The sequence below is a fragment of the Centropristis striata genome, chromosome 12, assembly GCF_030273125.1.
Source record: "Centropristis striata isolate RG_2023a ecotype Rhode Island chromosome 12, C.striata_1.0, whole genome shotgun sequence".
NCBI lineage: Eukaryota > Metazoa > Chordata > Actinopteri > Perciformes > Serranidae > Centropristis > Centropristis striata.
In genome coordinates, this window is record NC_081528.1 from 17137870 (window position 1) to 17157002 (window position 19133).

The 19133-nt window shown below is 36.9% G+C and overlaps 2 protein-coding genes and 1 pseudogene across 2 annotated transcripts; 2 read left to right on the forward strand and 1 right to left on the reverse strand.

Annotated features, from left to right (window-relative positions):
* The first annotated feature begins 980 nt into the window (after positions 1 to 980).
* Positions 981 to 7258, forward strand: LOC131981378 (uncharacterized; annotated as a pseudogene).
* A 3968-nt stretch (positions 7259 to 11226) lies between these two features.
* LOC131981379 (uncharacterized) lies at positions 11227 to 13333 on the reverse strand. Its single transcript, XM_059345654.1, has 4 exons — positions 13291 to 13333; positions 12813 to 13139; positions 11717 to 12064; positions 11227 to 11276 (listed from the first exon to the last, which is right to left on the reverse strand). The coding sequence occupies exons 1-4, from the start codon at positions 13331 to 13333 to the stop codon at positions 11227 to 11229; spliced, it is 768 nt and encodes a 255-aa protein (XP_059201637.1).
* A 2853-nt stretch (positions 13334 to 16186) lies between these two features.
* LOC131981380 (uncharacterized) lies at positions 16187 to 18473 on the forward strand. Its single transcript, XM_059345655.1, has 6 exons — positions 16187 to 16229; positions 16372 to 16644; positions 17491 to 17703; positions 18008 to 18118; positions 18215 to 18252; positions 18339 to 18473. The coding sequence occupies exons 1-6, from the start codon at positions 16187 to 16189 to the stop codon at positions 18471 to 18473; spliced, it is 813 nt and encodes a 270-aa protein (XP_059201638.1).
* The last annotated feature ends 660 nt before the right edge of the window (positions 18474 to 19133 follow it).

The following is a 19133-nucleotide window of genomic DNA, read 5'->3' on the forward strand; positions in this document are numbered from 1 at the left end:
ACGACTAGATGCATCTGCAGTCTTAAAACACCACAGATGCACATTGATTCATGTTTTTATTTTATTGGAACATAACGTCACTGTGCCTTGTGATGAAAAGACTGTCAAACCTTTTTGTCAGTTATCTGGCAAACTTCAGCTCTGTGGTTGACAAAAAGACAGAGGTGGGACCAGAGGATGTTCGGCACCGCCCACCTCCGAACACGACTTCCAATGAAAAGCACCAAACCACAGAAAAATGCATTAAAAAAACAACAAGGCGTGACTCTACTCTTTAACTGCTCCTGTAAACTGTTGTGATATTAGAGTCATGAATGTGATGTTACACTGTGTTAAAACAGCAGTCAAGCCCAACTTCCTTGAGCTAAAACAGAGTGAGAGAAGTAAAAAATAAAAAATGAATGAAAAAGCCCCTTTATATTGCCGTCTTAGGTTAAAGCCCAGCCACAACAATGCTTAAGTTTCCATCCATCATTTGTTTGTCAGTGGTGACTGTGAATGCATTTTTATATGTGTCTGTGTGTATCAGGTGCACACAAAGAAAAAGCAGATGCTGCAGGGTTGTTTTCTTTTGAACTACGTGTCACAGTTGTTTCCTGTCTCCACCCTTCTCTATATCTAACACTGTGCAGGGGCTGGACAGGGCATTGATTTAACGGTAGGGTTATTTTAAAATTTTCTATTGTATTAAGAACTTTAAACCAATGTCTTTTGGCTTGTGGTAACAATATACTGACCCTGATAAAGGCCACAAACCACAGTGCAGTGGTCTGACAAATGTCACTGCAGTTTTTTTCCGTCAGTTGTCGATCTATTTTTGTCAGTCTCTAAAAGCGTTTTGCTAGAAACCCCCCACTCTGTTTCTGTAATTCTTTGAGTTTGTGGTGTCATAAACAACATGACAGCTTCAGGTGTTGTTGTTATCTGTGGGTGTCCACGGCTTCCTTTGATATAAATTGTTTGAGTTTCTTTTAAAGAGCATGGTCATTGTCTCTGTGACTCCACCCGGAGGTTTCTGTAGAGCTGTTGTGCTCAGTGTGGTGGAGGTGGAGGCTCTGGTGAGTTGAATGCAGCCCGGTTGCTGAAACACGCCACCTGTGACAGCACCCACCTGTCAAACAAATAGGCCTAACTTCTAATTATGCTCAACTTTAAGCCTTAATATAATGTAAATGGATGAGTTATATAAAGAGTTCTAGCCCTGTACAGTTGTCATGAACAGGGAAATTGTTCCAGGCCCTAAACATGTTTTTTTATGCTGTAAAACTGGATATTTTAACTTGGGGGTCTACGGGGACTGACTCACTTTTGGAGCCAGCCTCAAGTGGCCACTCTGAGAGCTGCAGTTTTTTGCATTTCTGCTTAATTCTTCGAGAAGCCCCTGGCTGCAGCTCGCAGTTCGGGGCGGAGCTCAACAGGCGTTGAGGTGGGTGGAGTCAAACGTTGAGCTGGGTGGAGTCAAACGTTCAGCTAGGTGGAGTCAAATGTAGAGCTGGAGGAGTATGTTAGATTTACTCAACGGCACCACTTATTAATGACAGCCGCAAAGCACCGTTCGGTTGTTATTATTGGCTGCATATAAACAAATAAGGAGCATATATATATTTATATTTTTGTTTGTAATGACTCAAGTAAAGAAATGAGGACTATTAGTTTTATATGGAATGACTATTCAGCATTCACAAGTATAGTTCATTTTGACTGACATGACATAAGCAACGATAATGTTATAAAACAGCAGAGAGTTGTATGAAAGCAATTAATGCATGTCCAAAAGCATTTATAATTTGTTGTAAGGAGAAACTGCTAATATGATGAGCACAAATGACTAAATGTGGGGAGGTTGAACTAACTGTTGTGCAAATGTTAATATTGATGTGAGAAATGCACCAAATGACAAATAAGGGAGTTTGAAGCGCCATTAAAACTTTAAAAAGCTGTTGTCATTCCCATTTTCATCATGCTAAAATAGTTTGCATCCTTTTGAAGTCTAATGTCGAGTTTTTTTTACCTTTAGTGAATTCTAGTAAAATATGGGTCATTGTTTATTTTGATAAATGTTAAAACTTTATCTATCCTAATTTATAATGCTATTATGATGTGTCATTTGTAACATTTTACTTGTACTAGAAAAATTCTGTCAGACACACTGACAAGGTGAATGTGCTTTGTACATAAGGTTATACCACTTACGTAAGAGATCAAAGACTGAGGTGACTTTAACATCATCTTTATTGAACTGAACACAATTAAAAATCAAAGATAACATATTTAAAAAATAACACAAATAACTGAATTAAAAATCACAGCAAAACCCCTCTATTAAACAACATAACACACTACTAAATTCAAAAATCTAAGCAAAAAAAACCCTCTATTAAACAACATATCACACCAATAATTTCAAAAATCAAAGCAAAAAACCCCTCCATTAAACAACATAACAAACCAATAAATTCAAAAATCAAAGCAATACACAACACAGTACAGGCCTAGAAGCCCATGTAGATAAGTATCCAAAACATATGGAATACAATAATGACAAAGTATGAAAAAATATACTGTACATATGATGTAATACAGAATATATGATGGGTATTTAAATATAATACTTAAAAAAAATTAATATAAAGAATATTTATAAAATATTAAATATCGAGCCACATGCACACATTTACTTACAGTTACTTACAAGTGCATATCCATACAATTAAAAATATATATACAGACAATGGCCCTTTTAATATAATAATACAGAATATATTTTATATTATTTCATATTTGTTCATTATTATTTCATAATTAAACTGTCACATGCATCAAGGAAGTAGGCAGTCCTCTGGTGTTGCTGCTTCTCAAACTGTATCCTCTGACAGAGTCATATGGAGCTTCACAAGATGGACCAAATGTTTTCATCTACAAAATAAGATAGCATAAATGAAAAATCCAGTCATCACAAACCTTTTGGGCTGGCTAAATCATATTGAATCATTGTTGAATGAGGCCTGATCATTTCTGTATTATTGCTTCAATATGATCAGTGTATTCACTGATAGACAGACTGCACAGGATTTAATACAGCCCCATATTCAGAAACATAACATATTCACCATACAGGTTATGATTCACCATATCAGATCTTTTAAACAATACTTTTACTATACTTTTACCATACTTTAGGCTGTTTATTTTGTTATAGCCTAAATATCTCCTCATCTTTGTGTCTCACAGCAAACCTGTCTCCTACAAATTATGTTTGTATATTACTGTTTAATACTTAGCCTCAGTTGTGTGGTGATAAGGTAATCACTGCCTGGATTATGTTCAGAAACAACACTTTTTTGAGTGAATGAAACACTGATTTTCCTCATTATGTTAATAAATGTAATTTATAGGAGACAGTAGACACCTGAGACACACACACACCTGGGCTAACGTTACACACACTATAGTTATCACACAGCATTATTAGCTGCTTTCTTAGCCTGCTCTAGTGATTTTATTAGCCCTTACTAACAGAGAAAGAGAGGATCGTGTAGATAAAGTATAAGCACGTACCATCAGTCATCTCTTTAAATAGGTGGCGTCTTCTCACGTCTCCGGTGAACAGCAGCTAGCAGGCGCCGCTGTTGTGAAGTTTGCGGGTCTACTTGTACTCCCGAGCTATCGCAGTCTCTTTAACATTGTCCTCGTTTAGATAACTACAGTCAGAGACATTGTATGCTACCATCGGCTCATCCATGAGCGCAATATCTTCCTCCTCATCATCCCCCAACTCACTCTCTCCGTCATTATCTTGGCTAATGTTAGCCGGGCCGTCCACGTCCTAGTCGGAGGTCCCGCTGTCTCTCTCTCCTCTCGTCTCATCACCTACCGGTGCGGGGAAATAGTCCATAATTAACTCTGTCCAGTTATCATCACATGTAGCACCTCTATCTCTGATTAAATTGAAAAGTTTTGCAATGTTCTCCTCACATTAATCCACCGGAGCTAAACGACTGAAGTTCCACTGCTTTTGACTCCACCCAGCTCAACGTTTGACTCCACCCACCTCAACGTCCGTTGAGCTCCGCCCCGAACTGCAGGCTGCAGCCAGGGTTACTTGAATTCTTCAACCCCAGAAGTTGCTGCTTGGAGGTAAATTGTGTCATCTTTGTGTCCCACTGATTAAAAAGCCCTCCTTCTGTTCTTCTGATGTGTTTTGCTGCAGGTGACTGACAGGCAGAGTGGGCGGGCCATCATCGGAACATCTGGATTCTCATTATATTCACAGTAAGACTGCCCCTTTCTGTGTTACTGTCACACAAATACCTGAACACATTTTTAAATGTACGCCAATCAAGCTGATCAATTGAGTTCCTATTTAAAGCTGCTATGATCAATATTTTGGGGGGCGTCCTGGTTGCTCACTGGTAGAGTGCCTACCACAAGGACTGAGTCTTATTGAAATATTGAAATGTTGCATTGAAGAAAATGCGAATTAAGGACGGTTGCATTTACTGATTTAGAGCGAATAAAACAAGCTGCATAGACTTACTTTGGTCAGAAGATGGCAGTGTAATTTGTTGCTATAGGCTAATCCATCAGTAAACAGTAGAAGAAGTAGAGATTGAGCAAGAAAGAAAAAATAAGCAAAGGAGGTTGCTATTTGGCCACCGACAAGAGAAAACATGTCTTCAGGAATTGGATTCAATTGGGTGACTTATAATTGTTTCTTCATGTCAGAGTGGAAACAGTGTGTTAAATATTCACTAAGTCAGAACTTTTACGCAAAAAGTGTTTCCATCTCCTGTTTAGCACATTCACTTTTTTTTTAAGACAAAAACCAACTCAAGCAAGCATAAAAACTTCTATGCAATTTTTTCGAACATTTTCCAAATTTTAGTGTTTCCATCAAGCTTTTTTCATGCGAATCTTCAAAATGTGCAGAGAAATTTGTTGATGGAAACAGGGTTAATGCCTAATAAAGCTGAAAAGAATTTTAAAAATGCCAAAACAAAAACACAGTAAGATGTAGAGCTGTTGAAGTTCCCCTCAACTAATAAATGAGATGTACAACATAAAAAAGATTGTGGTGTCATATTGTGCCTTTTGGTTTCATGAGTAAGACTTTCTTTATGCTTCATATTACTCTCTCACACACACATCCTGCTTCTTAATCTGCTCATTATTCGCATGTATTCTTTTACTTAAATCAACTAATATTGAGGATCTCCATCAGTCAATCATGTCATTGCTGTCAAACTTAAAATCTCCTCTCTGCCTCTGTCAGCTGTGATTTTAGGCAAAAAACACATTCACCTTCAGTTTATTATATCTACTGACCTTCTGACATTTTTCTCAACACCACCACCATTCTTGTCTAGACTCTAAAGGGGCTTTCCTATTCTATGTACAGCTTTACCGCCCGCTTAAAAATAAATGACGTAAGGATGAAGTCTAAGTTTAAGGTTCAAAATCAAGATAAGAGAAGCACCTGTTGTGTTTACTCTCAGTGTCAGTTATAGAAACCCACCATGAAGCAGAAGCGTGTAGTTAGTGTTGTTTCATGTGTTTTTATTTCCATTGTGGTTGAACAAGTGAGAGGCCAATCAGATCGATCTGAAGCATTTCCCTCCCACTTCATATGATTACATTACGGTGAATCATTTCATAAATTACAGCAGTAAAGGGTGGAATAACCAAAAAAACATGATCATATTTTATTTACTGCTGATGTTCAGCGTTGGGCATAAGTATATTTCTAGATGTCAGATTTACTCAAGATATGTATTTGATCCATTGTTGTGTTCTTAAAGTTGTTAAGTAGAGAGCTACATTATTATTTCTCTGTTTTTAATATAAAATGTCTTTTTCAGGATGTGAGCTTGATCAGATCTTTGACACACAGACTGTTGGTGTTGGAGATGGTGTGGCACTGAAATGTGCCCGTGAGTTTTCAGGAAGCTTGTTTTGGTTCAGGCTTGTTTCTGGAGACTTGCCTAAAGTCTAAGGAAAAACATTTAGCTTTGAGACGGATCCTCGCATCACAGCCACTGAATAGCCTGGATTCTTTGTTCTGCTTATTAAAGAAGCAAAGCTCAGTGATGCTGCAGTTTACTTCTGCATGAAAATATATCAGAACAACATCACGTTTCTGAAAGGAAGACCTCAGAGTTAAAGGTAAATACAAATCCTGATTTTATTACAGCTTTGTTTGATATTGGCATATGTTAAAAAAAATATGCTTAAAGTTTTGAATTAATTTCCCAGGGCCAGATACCACTGCAGTCCCTCCGTCTGATCCAGTCTGTCCAGGAGCCTCGTTGTCTCTGCAGTGTTCAGTCCTCTCTGACTCCGAGAACAAAACCTGTCCAGGAGGACACAGTGTGTGCTGTTTCAGAGCCGGATCACATCAGTGTCACCCAAGTTTTAATTATACTGATGGAAACCGCGTTGAAGAACATGAAAAGAACCCTGACGGACCCTCACAGAAGAAATGTGTCGACAGCTTCTACAAGAACGTCAGTTCGTCTGATGCCGGGACATGTTTCTGTGCTGCTGCCACATGTGAGGAGACATTTTCCATTTTCAACGATTCAAAACTCAACACTGAAGGTAACTGCAGCATATTTATGTATAAAAAATGAAATTTGCATATGAACCTAATTAAGGTCAAGTCTCTGTTCTTAATGTAACATGCCATCATAAATGATAATTTACTCTTAATTCCACTTCTATTAATTGTTTTCTTTTATATTATGCTCCTTTTTTATTTTTTGCTTTGTTTCAGCACTCAACATGTGGAATTCACAGAAAAACAACACAGTTCTCTGTCTGTTATGTGCAGCTTTGGTTATAAGCCTGATTGTTATAGCCCTTCTCGCTTATTCAGTCAAGAAGCTCAAGAAAAAATCTTGTGGTTGTTGCGACGGTAAGTAAAGTAATTCACACATCGATCTATTAAACTGTATTTGCCAAATGTGAATTCACATCAATGCTGTGTTTTTATTTTATATTACAGCTGCAGCATCAGCTGGTGGTCATCAGCAAAGTCAGCAGGTAAAGAATATAAACAGCATGTTTTCCTCTCTAATGCTATAAGTGTTTACGTCTCATAACATCTCTGTATATTTTCTCAGACAGACGAGGACTCACTGGTTTATTCTGCACCAACCTTCACCAGCAGGAAAACCAGCAAGGGAGGGACGAGGGACGCAAAATCAGACGAGGAATAGAGCATCTACACCGATGTCCGGGCTTGTGGACTCGAGTCTGAAAACCGGACTTGATACTTAATGCTGAGAGATTTTAGCTTGTGGAAAATGTACCGGCACTAAATTTCACCTCCAAAGTCGGTAAATATTTCTTTTTTTTTTCAATAAGTTAAAAAATATGTATCATATTTTATTGTAATTGTAATAATATTTTCTGTAAAGAAAATAATGTATTTTAGAAGTTTAAGATACTTATGCTGATTCCTCAGAATCTATAAAAGTTTTATTTTTAACCCCCTTAAATTCCCTTTGTTTATCATGAACTTTAAAGTTACTTTCCTCTAAGACCCACATACTTTTCTGTCTGTGCTATGCAAATGTATTGTACTAACAGTGATGGTTGTGTAGGTGTGTTGCTTCCTTTATAAATAAAACACAACATGACAAGAGTAATCAAACTGATGGTTGAATTAGAGATATATGACTTTTGAACCTTTATTGCATTATTTCTCAGTGTGACTCATCGGCTCAATGTCTTGTTTATTTAATAATTGCAGCATTTCAGAAACAACTATTAACAGTAATGACTCAGACAGAAACATAACGATCTGGTAACACTCATGCGATCCAGATTTATGAACATACAGCTGTTTTTAAAAAGTCACCTCTCTGGATATGAGTCATAAATGTGCAAGTAGAAGAGAAACTGTAGGCGGCCTGCAAGTTACACTGACTTTTCACTGAATTTCAATCATATCAAGCTGATGCAACCTCATCAGGTGATGATATTTCTAATGTTTTCAGTCATGTATAACAATTTCAACATGAATATTTTCACCACTGCTTTAGTTTATACCTCAGGACTTGATATTTAATTACTCAAAACTACAGAAATCAGAACTGCTAACACATCACGGTGACTGTTGACCCACTTTAATCACTGCAGGATACTTTGACTTTGTTCACAAAGGTCAGGGCAACTCATGTCAAAGTTCAAGACATTCAAACAGTGCTGCTCTGAACGTTAAATACTGATCAGTGCAACACACAACACCGACACAATAATGCAGAAGGCTGGCACACACCCTACAGTCCTGTTCTCTGCTCTTGCAATAAGGAACTGTTTTCCAGTTCTGAAATAATTGATGCTGCTGCAGAATCTATGCAAACCCCTTTAGAAGCAGCACTCACTTTTCCATGTTGTCACACAAACGTAGCTGCCAGTAGCTCCTAACAGGAGGCAGACTGGTCAGATCCTCCAGTTGTTGATCTCAAACATGTTAATGGGACCCTGGCAGGTTGGATTTGTGATAACTTGATCTCGCCGTTTGCATGCTCTCATAATAAAACCAACTTCAGTGCTAAGTCTGATTCTGTGTATGCTGAAATCAGAGACAAATCCTTACGCAGTCTGGTGCACTGAATTCTACATAAGACTAAAAGAACTGATTTGTTGATATGTTCATTTTATAGTGAACTAGAGACATCAAATCTGTTACAAATTGGTCTACTTCCGCCCCCTTTGCTCTGACCACACCCATCTTCAAACTCACAAACACACATTTCAAGTTTCCTTACCGCATCTTAGGGCGCTTTCACACCTATCTTGTTTGGTCTGGACTTTAGGAATTTTCAGTTTGATCCAAACCTAAATTCCAGGTGTGAAAGGTGCCCCGGACCACGGTCTGCACCAGAGGACCAAAGTTTGGTCCAACCAAAAGAGGTGGTCTCGGTCCGGTCCAAACGAACCAAGGTCCGAACCTTTTGCAGTGTGAAAACAACTTTTTTTTTTTATAGTTCGGACCTTTGTATCAATGACAGGAAGTTTTTTTCTTCTTCTGCTTTCGAATTACGGTACAGGAAGTTGGATTGCAGGATTGCGAGCCGTGTTCTCCTCCTCTCCTGTCGACGGCGATACAGTTTTTGCATGATGAGGAGGCTCATCTTGTGAATACCAAGCACTCTCAGTTGCTCATTACGCTGGTGCTGCTGGTAGCAAAAGACCAGCAAAAGTATTTGTTGCGGCGATCTGCCTGGAGGTGCAGCTGCGTGTGTGTGACAGCGGCCGTGCTGCTGCATGCGCGCGACGGCGTGTGCGTTGCTCCGCGGCGCCTCAGCAGGTGAGCACAATCACTAATCAGCGGCAAGGTAACACAAGACCAAGGACAAACATTTAATTGTGTGCACGACGGAGCTGAGGACAGCAGCAGAAACCTTCACTGCCACAAGACTGAAATAACGCATGGGAAAAGGACTCAAACGGAGTAAAAGGTGGCTCGCTGGATTCATTTTGTGTAAACACGTTAAGGAAGTAACATAGACGTCAGATGCCGGCCGGACTAACAACGCAGTGTAACCAAAACAAAACGAGCCGCGGAAGTCCACAGGGAGATGACGTGTCCAGTAGAATTGTCTTGTAAAGTCCGTTGTTCCTTTTGCAGTGTGAAACCAAAACCCTCTGTACCAAATGTATACAATGTAACAGAAGCGTTTTCAGGTGTGAAAACGTCTTACACTGCTTCTGTTTTAGTTCCTGCTTCAGTAGGTGTCTCCAGGACAACACAGACACACACAAGAGAAAACAATGTCAGCCACGCTATCATGGTTGCTAATAAAAAAAGAGCAAAATGTGACATCTTTCTCCATAAACTATGAAGCAATAAAAGGTAGGTTGACACTTTTTAAAGTCTATCTGTTCCCACGCCCCTGCACTGTATTTTAAGAGTTATTAGTCTCTGTAATTGTTCCTCATCCCCCATTTAAGCCATTCCAATACATAGTCTTTCCCTGCAAAGAAGTATGTTAAAGATCAGCTAATGGCAACAGCAGAATACAACAGTCAGAGTTGGACAAATCAAATTGTTTCCTTCAGTTTATTTCTTGTAACAGTTACAGTGACCAGTAAGAGCAGAGAAAACCACTAATGCTGCCTACAAGATTGATGATGTTGTGAGAAACGTCAATGTTAGCAGGGCAATCACACATAATATATTTCACATGTACAAACAATTTCAACCATTTATTTACAAAAGCATTCAGCAAATCCTACATCTTCAAAAAAAGGCAGTAAATATTTTGAAAGAAAATAATTCAATTTAAAAAAAATTCAAATGTTATGGTCTTCAATAGCCCTGTAAAACTTTATCTTCTTAAAACAAGTGAGGGTTAATATTTCTTAAAGAAAATAATAAAAATAAAAAGATGCAAAGGATCTGTAAAAACTGCCTGTATATTGTGATTTTGTCTTATCTTATTAAAGGTATATAGGAACATGCAACATGTTTGATTATTTATTTACTCTGTTAGAGGCCAGTACTATAAACCAACCAGTTTGTTTTATATAGATACACTTTCACATTCAGCGTTTAACTCGTGAATAAACACTTTCTTCAGTGTTCAACTCGTTCTTCCTTCCTCTTGTAGCTTTGTTTCCAGAGAAATGCAGCGCAGCGTAGTTCAGATCAGGTCCAGCTTCACTCTGTGCAGCAGATAAAAAGCCTCAGTTTATAGTTATGGTATTATATGTTGCTGTATAGAATTGTGTTCAGGAAAAACAAACAAATAATATAATTTTGTACCATATCTTGAAGTGGCAGGCAGGAGTTGTCATGTCTTGCTTTGGGAGCTGTGCTTTCTATTTCTAAAATGTAAAATAATACAAAAAATTTGTTTTTTATCTGACTTTACAATTGATATCCTCAGAAGATTCAACATGTTTTTTTTTCAATTATTGACATTGTTTACTATAAACAGTAATATGAAGACTGGTAGAGATGTTTGCAGATACATGTATTCAGTTATTCATCCGACAAAAATATACTCGATGGCTCGCACAATATCTTACGAAATATGATTGTTCTGTTTCACTTTGTGAAATGGTCACACAATCTCTGTTTCAAACATGTCAATAACACTGTGCAATGCATCTACTTGTTTAAGTTTAGGCACCAAAATAACTTGATAAAGTTGAGGCGAAAGATCAGGGCTTGTGTTAAAATAACAACTTTAGTACGTCACTAACTGGACCCAGTTACGTTGTTGACATAGGTGATAGAACCAACTTCAGTGCAAAGTCTGATTCTGTGTATGCGGAAATCAGAGACAAATCCTTATGCAGTCTGGTACACTGAATTCTACATCAGACTAAAATAACTGATTTGTTGATATGTTCATTTTATAGTGAACTAGAGACATCAAATCTGTCCAGAGGTGTGTGTGTGTGTGTGTGTATATATATATATATATATATACATAACTTTCCAATTAAAACTATGGGAATATTAAAATACTTGACTCAGTCAACAAAACTTACCTTTAGGTTGTAAACGTGCTGGTTTTGAATTTCGGTAACAGATGAAAAAGATGTTTCCAATCGAAGAAATGCCCAAGAAGACTGCTACTATCACCAGTACGATGAAGTCAGCACTTACTGTTTGCCCTCAATAACAAAGAAAACATCATATCAATAGTTCTGAAGGAAAAGGAGACTTTTTGTGGAATATTATTCATAGCAGTCATACCGATGTGCAGTTTTGTTATGTTTCCAAATAATATTTCTCCACATGTGGCCACAGCACAGTAGTAAGTCCCAGCATCAGATGAAGTGACGTTCTTAGAGAAACAATAAACGCAGCTCTTCTGAGAGTCAGATTTCTTCTCACATTCATGACTTGATTCTCCATCAGTGTAGATGATGTTTGGATGAGATTCAACAGATTTGAACCAGAACACACTGTGACCTCCGTGACATGTGTTTCTCTCAGAGTCAGAGAGGACTGAGCACTGCAGAGTGATCGGGTCTTCTGGTCGGACTGGATTAGACTCTGACAGCTGAACAACAGTATAGTCGGACGTCCTCTGAGTCTTTCCTGCGTCATACAAAATTATGTTAAAAGTTGTGGATCTCCACATACTGTAAAATATTAAAAACGATATACAACCCAAAAAAAGAAGTTGCAACACTCATAAAAACAGAATGTGTAAGTGAAAATGATTGTATATATTTACAAAAAAATAAAGTTTCCCAGTTTGGGCTTTAGATATCTTATCTTTGTACTGTATTCAACTGAATGTAGGGGGCAAATCATTGCATTGTCATTTTTACAGCGTCCCTGTAAACGTTTTGCAGCTTTTTTTGCAGAAATGATAACAAATGCATTTTCCAGAAGTTAAATTTGATCCATGGTAAAACCTCCACATTGACAGAATATGATGAATATATCTTTCCATATCAGAGCGTGAGACTGATCTCCTTTAGTTGGCTTTTAAAGTTGCTTTTAAAGCTTTTCTAGTTGAGCTTGGTTCCTAAATATTTTATTGTAGGAATGTATTGTGACTATATTTTGATTGTATTCTTTGATGTTTCTATCTTGTTTCTATTGAAAAACTTTATTTTACCATGTGGTTGTCGCGCTATATTTAGGCTTAATTGTACAGCACTTTAGTCAATCATTGATTGTGCTTAATATGTTGTAGATATATACTTTGACTTAACATAACATTTCAGGTGGATATTTTTAAGATATGTTGTACTGTGAATTTGGAAATTGTCTCAAAAACCCAAGTTATTTTTCTTGTTAACATTGCAACAAAAAAAAGAAAAGATCACATAATTACCTTTCAATGACAAATAGGAGCCACTCCAAGTTATATTAATCCAGTCCACGAGTGCACAGTGATACATTCCCTCGTCTTCTTGAATCGTGCTCAAAATAGTCAGATTGCTATGAGTTTTATTAACTATTAAATCCAATCTTGAAGCTGAATACTCTGGTCCGTAGACATGCTGTACGTTTTTCTGCATTGTCACAAGTGATTTCAGAGTCTCCCCGGCACTCTGCTTGTACCAGTGAACATCTCTGCGACTGATCGCAGCGTCAGGCAAAACACATGTGAAGGTCACAGGTTCACCAAGTTTAACTGTGATCACTGGAACCAGAGCATCTGAAATAAATGTAGACATACATGAATAAATAAATGGCAGTTATTGTGAAGAAAATAATAATCAGGATGCAAAACAATAATCACACAAACTATCACACACCTAGTTTGCATGCAGAGAAAATGTTCAGTTATGATTAGAAAGCACACTTACCTCCCTGATGAAGAACAAGCAATGCAACACACAGCAGGATCATCTTGAGACTAGTGTTTGATTCGGAAAGGTGTTGTTACTTCAGTGAGTGAGGAAGCAAAGATGCTCCTGATAGGTCAAACCATCAAATGCACCTGATTGGTTAATATTTAAAAAGCCATTTCCTGCTATGCTGGTCTGGTCTCATTCTTGTGCAACCACTTTTTTTTGCAACCAGTATTTCTTACAGCAGCAGTAATTTGATTCAGAAAAAAAAGAAACACTAGGTACCACAAGCTCCAATAGCCACAATGTTAGTGATGTTAGTGAGTGAGTGCCCCATACAGAATATTATATTTTATCAGAACTAAATGATATAATACTGTCCATTGTTGCACATTGTCAACGTTTGTATACTAATAATTGGTCTATTTCAGTGGTTTTCAAACTTTTTGTGCCCAAAGCACACCAAAGTGCAAGCCATAAGCTAATGGCACACCTGTATTTATATTCTTTCAGCACTACTTCAAGTAGTCATGTCAACCTCGTAACTACTTTACTTCCAGCATTTACTTACTGTTTACACTGTCTCCTATATAGCCTTCCTAGGAAATGTTTTGACATAACCCTAGATCAGTGGTTTTGTAGCCTAAATTCAATTAAATTGTTTTCTTGTTTGTTTTTTTTAACTTGTTTGTTTTTCGAGTGCTCCTAATATGGGTCATTTTGACCAAAAGCTCATATGGATCATTATTGGTGGTTTCAGCAGGTGCAAGTGATGTTGATCAGCCAAACCACAGCACATCCATCTAACACTTTTTGTGCCTAAAGCTAAACAACCTGACAGTGAAAGACGATTGTATTGTGGGTGACACTGCTTCTCCTTCATCAGGGATGTAAGTGATATATAATAACAGCTGTTTTCTAATGTATCTGTATCTACATGCAATCTAAATGTGTGGTGCTTCATGTGAACATTGTAAGGGTTATTTTTAACATCTGAACTACACTAATTATTTGCTGTTTGTCTTGTGCATCTACATACGCTGACTCCAGTGAGTAAAGTATTTTTCAGGCTGCACTTTGGTAAGGGAAACTTTCAAAAGCATGCCCCAAGTTGTCTGAATTCAGTAAACTATTTTTGAAGCAGTTTCAGATATATTAGGCATAAATCTAATTCCAACCCCTCATATCGCTATTTTCGGCAAGCCCCCAGATGACCTCCGTACCACTCAAAATAACGTTGATGCCTTCGCCTCCCTTATTTCTCTCGTGAATTATTTTATTTTGAAAGTCTTCTCAATCACGATCAATCAAAGTCTGGTAACATGACATTTTCGGTCTTCTGAAACTGGAGAAGATCAAATTCTCACTCAGAAGTTCATCTCACAGGTTCTATACTCATTGGAGACCACTACTTAACTATCTAGATGGGCTGCCAGCTTGGGAAGTATCTCTGTAAAGTCCCATTGTATGCTTATGTTTGAACTCACTACTCCATGCCGGTCTGCCAACAAGATCTATTCACCCTAAGACACTCCAGCATAACAAACTTGCTTTGATAACTGAGGAGTAAGCAGCTATTGATATTTACTCTGTACAAGTAATGGTCAGCACTTGCACTTTACATTTGTATTTTTAATTATTACTGTGTACGTATATGTGTATACTAATGTATGTATATTTTAATTATTTTTTTATTTTATTTTTATTTTATGTTATTTTATTTTTTTATTTTATTTTTAATAATTATTTGACATTGGACCATGGGTCTGGGGGGGGGGGGGAGTGAAGAAAATAAAATAAATTCTATTCATGTATGCACTTTATGTCTGTGCCAAACATTTGAGAAATAAAAATTATATATATATATAAAAGCTATATATAAAAGTTCAGTGTCTGTAAGTGTAGCTGAAGTTAAGATTTATTGCTTAGATCATGAGAAAAAACTCATTTAAAGATTATATACACCCTTAATGGAAATTACAATTTGAAGACAAAATATTGTATCTAATTCACAGCAACAACAATAGAACATGTAAAACACCTAATATTTTGCAGGACAGTGGCAGTTTTCTAACGATGCCTGTGATGACGAGGTTTAGACTAGTAATAAAATAGTAAAATATACACCTTAATGTTTGTTTTTGGGAGAAACATGTTTTGGCCTGTAGTGTCTCGCCTCAAGGCTCTTCTGCATTGACTTCACAGACTCAGAGGCTAAGTACGCTTCTTTTAAGTAGTGTATTACGTAAACAATGACTATGCCTTCTAAAAAATGAAAAAAAAAAAGAGAAAAAGAAAAAAAAACAGGAAAAGGAGACCATTGTGGCAGGAAATGCACTTTGATTGTAAATCTGTCATAACCAATCAGATACAAGATGCACATTTCAACCACAAGAGTGAATGAAGTACAAACCAAAGCAGCAGTCTGTTGAGAGAAAAAAACTTCAAAATGTCAGCGTATTGTCAAAGAGTATAATCATGATCCTGATGTCTAATTAAAAGTTACAACTTGACCAGAAAAGAAAAAAAAAAAATATATAGATATATATGTTTTTATATATATATATATATATATATATATATATATATATATACACATAAACTCTTTAAAACATAAACCAGATTTAATTCTTATCTTGAAATGAAAAAGAGAGGGAAAGAAGAAAAAAAAAAAGGCAAACGCAAAGACGAATCTTTCTGAACATCAAAAACAATAGTTCCGTGAATGGTTGAGAATAAGAGAATCACATGCTTCACATAGACCAGGAGACCATTGTGGCAGGAAATGCACTTTGATTGTAAATCTGTCTTAACCAATCAGATACAAGATGCATTTGAACCTATCAGGTTCATTTCACCTCCTTCACTCACAAAATAAGCAACAAGTTTCCTCACGAGGGACAAAGCGAAGATGATTGTGTTGTGGGTGACACTGCTTCTCCTTCATCAGGGACGTAAGTAATATGTAATAACAACTGTTTTCTAATGTATCTGTATCTGCATGTAATCTAAATGTGTGGTGACTCATGTGAGCATTGTAAGGGTTTTTAACATCTTTACTACACTAATTATTTGCTGTTTGTCTTGTGTACCTAGATACGCTGACTCCAGTAACCACAGTTCAGCTTGGTGAACCTGCAACCTTGACATGCGTTTCTCCTGATGAAAAGTTGAGTGCTAGAAAAGTCCACTGGTACAAACAGAGTGCCAGGGAGACTCTGAAATTGGTTGTGTCAATGTGGAATTTAAAACCTCAGTATGCGCCAGAGTTTCCTGCATCGAGGTTCGTGCTAAATCATGATAAGAAGTCAAGTAACCTGACCATCCTGAAGACGACTGAAGAAGACGAGGGGATGTATCAGTGGTGCAGTCACAGAGTGGAAGAGTCCTGAATGGAGCGGGACTTATTTGTTGGTTAAAGGTAATCATGTTATTTACTTTTACTGAGTTTTAAAATGTCAGAGTTCAGGCTGTTCTCATGACCTGTTCATAGTTAAACGCAAAGCAATGCACTGAATTTTGTTGCTATTCGACCAATATAATAATAATAATAATAATAATAATAATAAACTTTATTTATATAGCTCCTTTCATAAATGAAATGCCACAGAAAGTGCTTTACAACAAAGAAATTGCATACACCAAGAGCTTCACATTGAAAGGACATACAATTGAATGTATTAAAAACAAATAAAAAGCATTAAATTAATAAAGTCGAAGTTAAAAATATAGATAATTAAAAGTTTTTTGTTTGTTTTTTGCTCTGAAGCCACTGACTAAAGAGTCTTACTGTATGGACGATCACAAATACACAGACTGTTCTCGTCTGATCAAAATGATTTTCGTGATAATTGACCCCTAAAAGTCTCACGGATTAAATGCATATTTGTGTCATACAGACGCATTTAGATCAGGTTTGAGGCTTTGACCCAGGAGACCAGTGTTCATGTCCTGTTAGAAACTTATTTACTCATGTTCAACATCACAGATGTAATTTTGTCCAATATTTCTGTACAGAAGTAGTTATTTTTAGTTAGTTAGTCACTTTAAAGGGTTTTGTCTGCCCAAACTTAATATAGCAGTCCCACATCACACAAAAGTTAATGAGTAATAACGTGGCAGATTTTTATTTGACATAAATTGTTCTGCAGTGCTCCTTAAGCTTTCAAAATCTGTCTAAAGATCCAAAACTTTTACCAATTTTTTATGACACAGAAAAGACTCGGAAGACGTCAAACTACACTGTTGTTCAGCCGCCAGCGTCTGATCCGGTCCGAGCAGGAGCCCCGATGACTCTGCAGTGTTCAGTCCTCTCTGACTCTGAGACAAAGACGTGTCCTGGAGATCACAGCGTGTTCTGGTTCAGAGCTGGGGCTAAAGAATCTCATCCAAACATCATCTACACTGATGGAAGAACAAGCAATGAATGTAAGAAGAAATCTGACACTCAGAAGAAATGTGTTTACTAATTCTCTAAGAACGTCAGCTCCTCTGACTTACTACTGCGCTGTGGCCACATGTGGACAGATATTAATTGGAAACGGAGCTAAAGCGGTCATTAAAGGTAACTGCTTCATTGTTCAGTAAATTATAAGATCTGTATATATGAATGTTAGATTGCAGGTCAAATGAAATGTATTAAGATCAACTATTGCGTTTTTTATTCAAAATCATTTAACCAGAAAGTGACATTGCATATTTACCTTTCCTCAATGTGCTTTTTTCCCTGTAGATAAAGGTTCAGAAGTGATTTTCCTGCTGTGTGTCATCCAGGCTTTAAGTCTGACTGTGATCATCTGCCTCATTTATGCCCTCAAGAATAAAGAGTCTGGTTTTTACAACGGTAACAGAAGTTATCATAGTTCTCTATACAGCAATATTAAATGAAAACTATTGCATCCTTCATATTCTTACATATTTTTTTATTTTATAATTTCAGCTGCTGTTGCCGTGCAAAAACACAGGAGTGGTCAGCAGGTAAAGAAATAAAGTCACAGTCAGATTGACTTTGTTATAATCTTTCTCATGGAGGTTTAACTTTGTCATATTATTTATATTTTCAGAGAGATGAGGACGCACAGTTTTATTCTGCTGTTGTCTTCACCATGATGAAAACTGGATGTGATGCAATGAAGGAGAAAAACGCAGCAGAGAGACAGAGGATCTACGCTGCTGTCAAAGCTTTTGGGTTGGATTAGTGAGTCAACAGGTCTGTTTACCATCAGTTGACACTTAATGTCAGGCCGCCATTGTAAATAAGAACTTGTTCTTAATGACCTGCCTGGTTAAATAAAGGTGAATGAAATGAAAATACTGTATGATCAAGTTAATGTTAGTCTAAAGAGTTTGTGAAACAGTCTGTGGCTAGTAGTTGGTACTGCACCTATTATAGTATTCTGATGTTAGGATTAAGTTTTGTCCAGTTGTTTAAAAGTAGTTAGATTGTATATTTTAATGCAAGTGTTCAGATTAACATAGCAGGAGTTGCCTGAGCTCAAGTCTGTTTAGAGCATTATGTCTCCCTCCTTCATTTTCTGTCATCTATTTACTATATGTAATACGTTCATAAAAAATACCCCCAAACATGTAAATAAATATCTGCCTTAAAAACTAAGTTGTGCAACACTGTTATTGAAACACTGAAAACTTAATTTCCTGCATTAAGATGAGTTTCTATGCACTAATTTGTGCCTTTTTGCATCAATTTATGGTGGAATTGTGTTTATTTTTGTAAAGGAAACAAATCACAACACAAACTTCATGCATCAGATGACAATTTAAAATGAAAATATATAATAGAATCACACATGTGGACATGATTTACTCTCCTGTCCTATCTTGTGTTTATTTTTATTCAT